The 2,538-nt window shown below is 64.3% G+C and overlaps 1 protein-coding gene across 1 annotated transcript in view; it reads left to right on the top strand.

Annotated features, from left to right (window-relative positions):
- Positions 1–2,538, top strand: part of INPP5A (inositol polyphosphate-5-phosphatase, 40kDa) — a 109,579-nt gene that overhangs the window by 66,068 nt on the left and 40,973 nt on the right. The window contains exon 7 of the mRNA XM_010859554.1: positions 2,138–2,190. Coding sequence (XP_010857856.1) covers positions 2,138–2,190 — 53 coding nt within the window. The remainder of the gene's footprint in view (positions 1–2,137; positions 2,191–2,538) is intronic.

Here is a 2,538-nt window from a genome sequence, read left to right as displayed (position 1 = left end):
GGGTCTGCGGGCTCCGCGGGGCCCCCCTGCCCGCCACAGGCAGAGGGCAGAGCGTCTCTGGGGGAAGGAGGCGGGGTGCCTCTGTGGGGACCCAGATTTCTGCGTCGCGGCTCTGTGTCGCAGCTCTGTGTCGCTGGGACGAGGTGACCCCAGCCTGGGGCCCCCGCTCCACCCCACGGAAGCACCTGCGTCTGTGCTCTGCTGGGTCTGACGTCCTCTGAGTTTCTAGGACTTGTTCATTTTCCTTTCATCTTGACGAATTAACGGGAGGAAAATCTTATTGAGAAAAACGCATGTGCTTCTACCGTTCTGTCGATAGTCTGGGATTTCTCAGTTGTGAGAAACCCCAGGGCCACGTGTCTAGTGGAGGCCCCCGCCCTTGGGGTCCTGTTGGGGTGGCCAGCCCCCGGCAGGCGCTCCTGCTGTGCAGGCAGGCCCGCCCCTCCGCTTCGTTCACACACACTTTGGGGGAGGGAATTAGTGTAAGACTGATTTCTCTTTCTTTTATTACCACCGCTTAAGGATAATCTAAATGTAATTACCATGATGGAGGCATAATGCCATTCCAAATAATTACAGCCCACCGTGTTTAAAACTAACAGAACTCTCCCCGCTGATTTACGGGTTCTTTTGGCTCAACACGCGTTTCAAACACTACCTCTGGGAGCAGCACTTCAGATAATGCGAGACCATTTTTAAAAAGCAGATTTGTGTAGTCGATTGGGGCCGAGGCGTTTTTTTTCCCTCAAGCCCGTAGTGAGAAATTGGTTGTTGCCATAGATCACCGGGCCCGCTCCGAGCTCTTATGAAAGATGAATTAATCCCGCTAATGCTCCGAGGCGGGCCTTTCACGGGGGCTGTGTGCTGATAGCCTCCCGCAGCCTCCCTCTTCTCACCGAGATTTATGGCGTCTTTTAGTAGATGAAGCTGCTTGTGCTCACAATCCGTCTGCTGGTAAAGGAATCCTATTAACAGGGTACCTGAGCGGGCACTTGATATTGTCTGCTGAACGACGTGCCCCCACCCCCGACCGCCGTGGTCTCCTCTCCAGGGCTGAGGGCCTCTCCGAGAGTCGGGGTGGGCACCGGGGGGCAGCGGGCCAGCCCCGGACACCACGGGCCTGGAGAAGGCAGTGATGGCCAGGGCGCCCAGCAGGGTGGACGGGACGGTGGGAGGCAGGGGAGACCCCAGCCCCGCCCGCGCAGCCTTCCTCTGTGTGCAGCAAGCATCTGTGTCCAGAAGCTTGTGCACAGATACCCCGGCCCCCTCCACGTGGGTGCGGACCGCAGGCCACTCCGGGGGTCCGGACCCTGGTCCTGCTTCCGAAGGCTCGCCCTGAGCCCAGAAGCCAGGCCTCTGAGGCAGGGCCGCTCTGCACTGCGGCTTCCAGTTTCCCGACGTGCCCAAGGGCAGCAGGGTGGCGGTGACCACCTCCCATTCTCTGCAGGGGCGGTGGTCCCGGATGGAGGGTCAGTCACTGGTTCTCCAGAGAGGCTGCCGGGGGGCGGGGGAGGCACCAACCTCCAGGGCACCTGGAGACCCCCTCCGCCCCCCGCCCTGGCACTGGGAGGGGGCGAGGGCCCCCGAGGACCGGCCGTGACCACTCCCACGAGACCCTAGGTGCCGTTCTCAGCCTCAGGGGCTCCCGGTTCCACAGTAGCCGTGCCGACCGGCGAGGTGGTTCTAACCACCTGTGATCAGAGAGGAGGCCAGTGAGGCAGGAACCCAGCAAGGGCTTGTCCGGACTCGAGATCGCTGTGACCTGGCCAGCCCAGGCTGTGCAGAGGGTGGGGCCCGCCGGCAGGAATGGGAGGAGCCCCTCGTGAAGTCTGGGTGTTGGGGGATGGGCGGGGATGGGGGGTTGGTGACGGGAGGCCCTTTGGGCTGGGCCAGAGCCCCTGCCGCCCTGGACGCAGCGTCGGGACCACACAGGCCCTCCCTACACCCCTCCTGGGCACCAGCCCCGGGCTTCCCTGGGAGGGCAGATGTCCCAGGAGGCCATGCTAGCATGAGGCTGTGGCCTGGGGGTCAGAGTTGACGAGGACGCCACGGCACGTGGTCCCAGCAGTGTTGTCTAGAGCCGTTGCGGCCACCCCCCCCACCCCCTGCTGACCCGTGTGGCCTGTTTGCCTTTCAGTGCAAGTGGTCGAGGAAAGGCTTCCTCCGGACGCGGTGGTGCCTCGCGGACTGGTACGTTCCCCACAGCCCCTGCGGCCAGCCCCGGCGCCCCCCCGCCGGCTGGACGGGGCTGACGGGCCCTGCGATGCCGGGCCCCCAAGTGTGGCCAAGAGGCCCAGGCTGTGTCCCGGCGCTTGCTGGTGGCCCCCGTGGCCACGGCCAGCAGCGCTCGGAGTGAGAGTGGGGGAACCCTCTGGAAGTCGGGTGCCCCCACCGCTCTGCCGGGACGGGGTACCTCGAGGAGCCCGCACCCCACCCATCGGCGTGTGCGTGCCCATCTGGCTCTACACTGCAAGTGCTCTGCTGGCTGACCGCTGCGGCCCCTTCTCGGGACCGCCCCCACGTCCACACAACCCCCTC

This window comes from Bison bison, unplaced genomic scaffold (assembly GCF_000754665.1).
Source record: "Bison bison bison isolate TAMUID 2011002044 unplaced genomic scaffold, Bison_UMD1.0 scf7180017864456, whole genome shotgun sequence".
NCBI classification, from domain to species: Eukaryota; Metazoa; Chordata; class Mammalia; order Artiodactyla; family Bovidae; genus Bison; species Bison bison.
The sequence above is the reverse complement of the archived record's forward strand: the minus strand, read 5'-3'. Positions and strand labels throughout refer to the sequence as shown.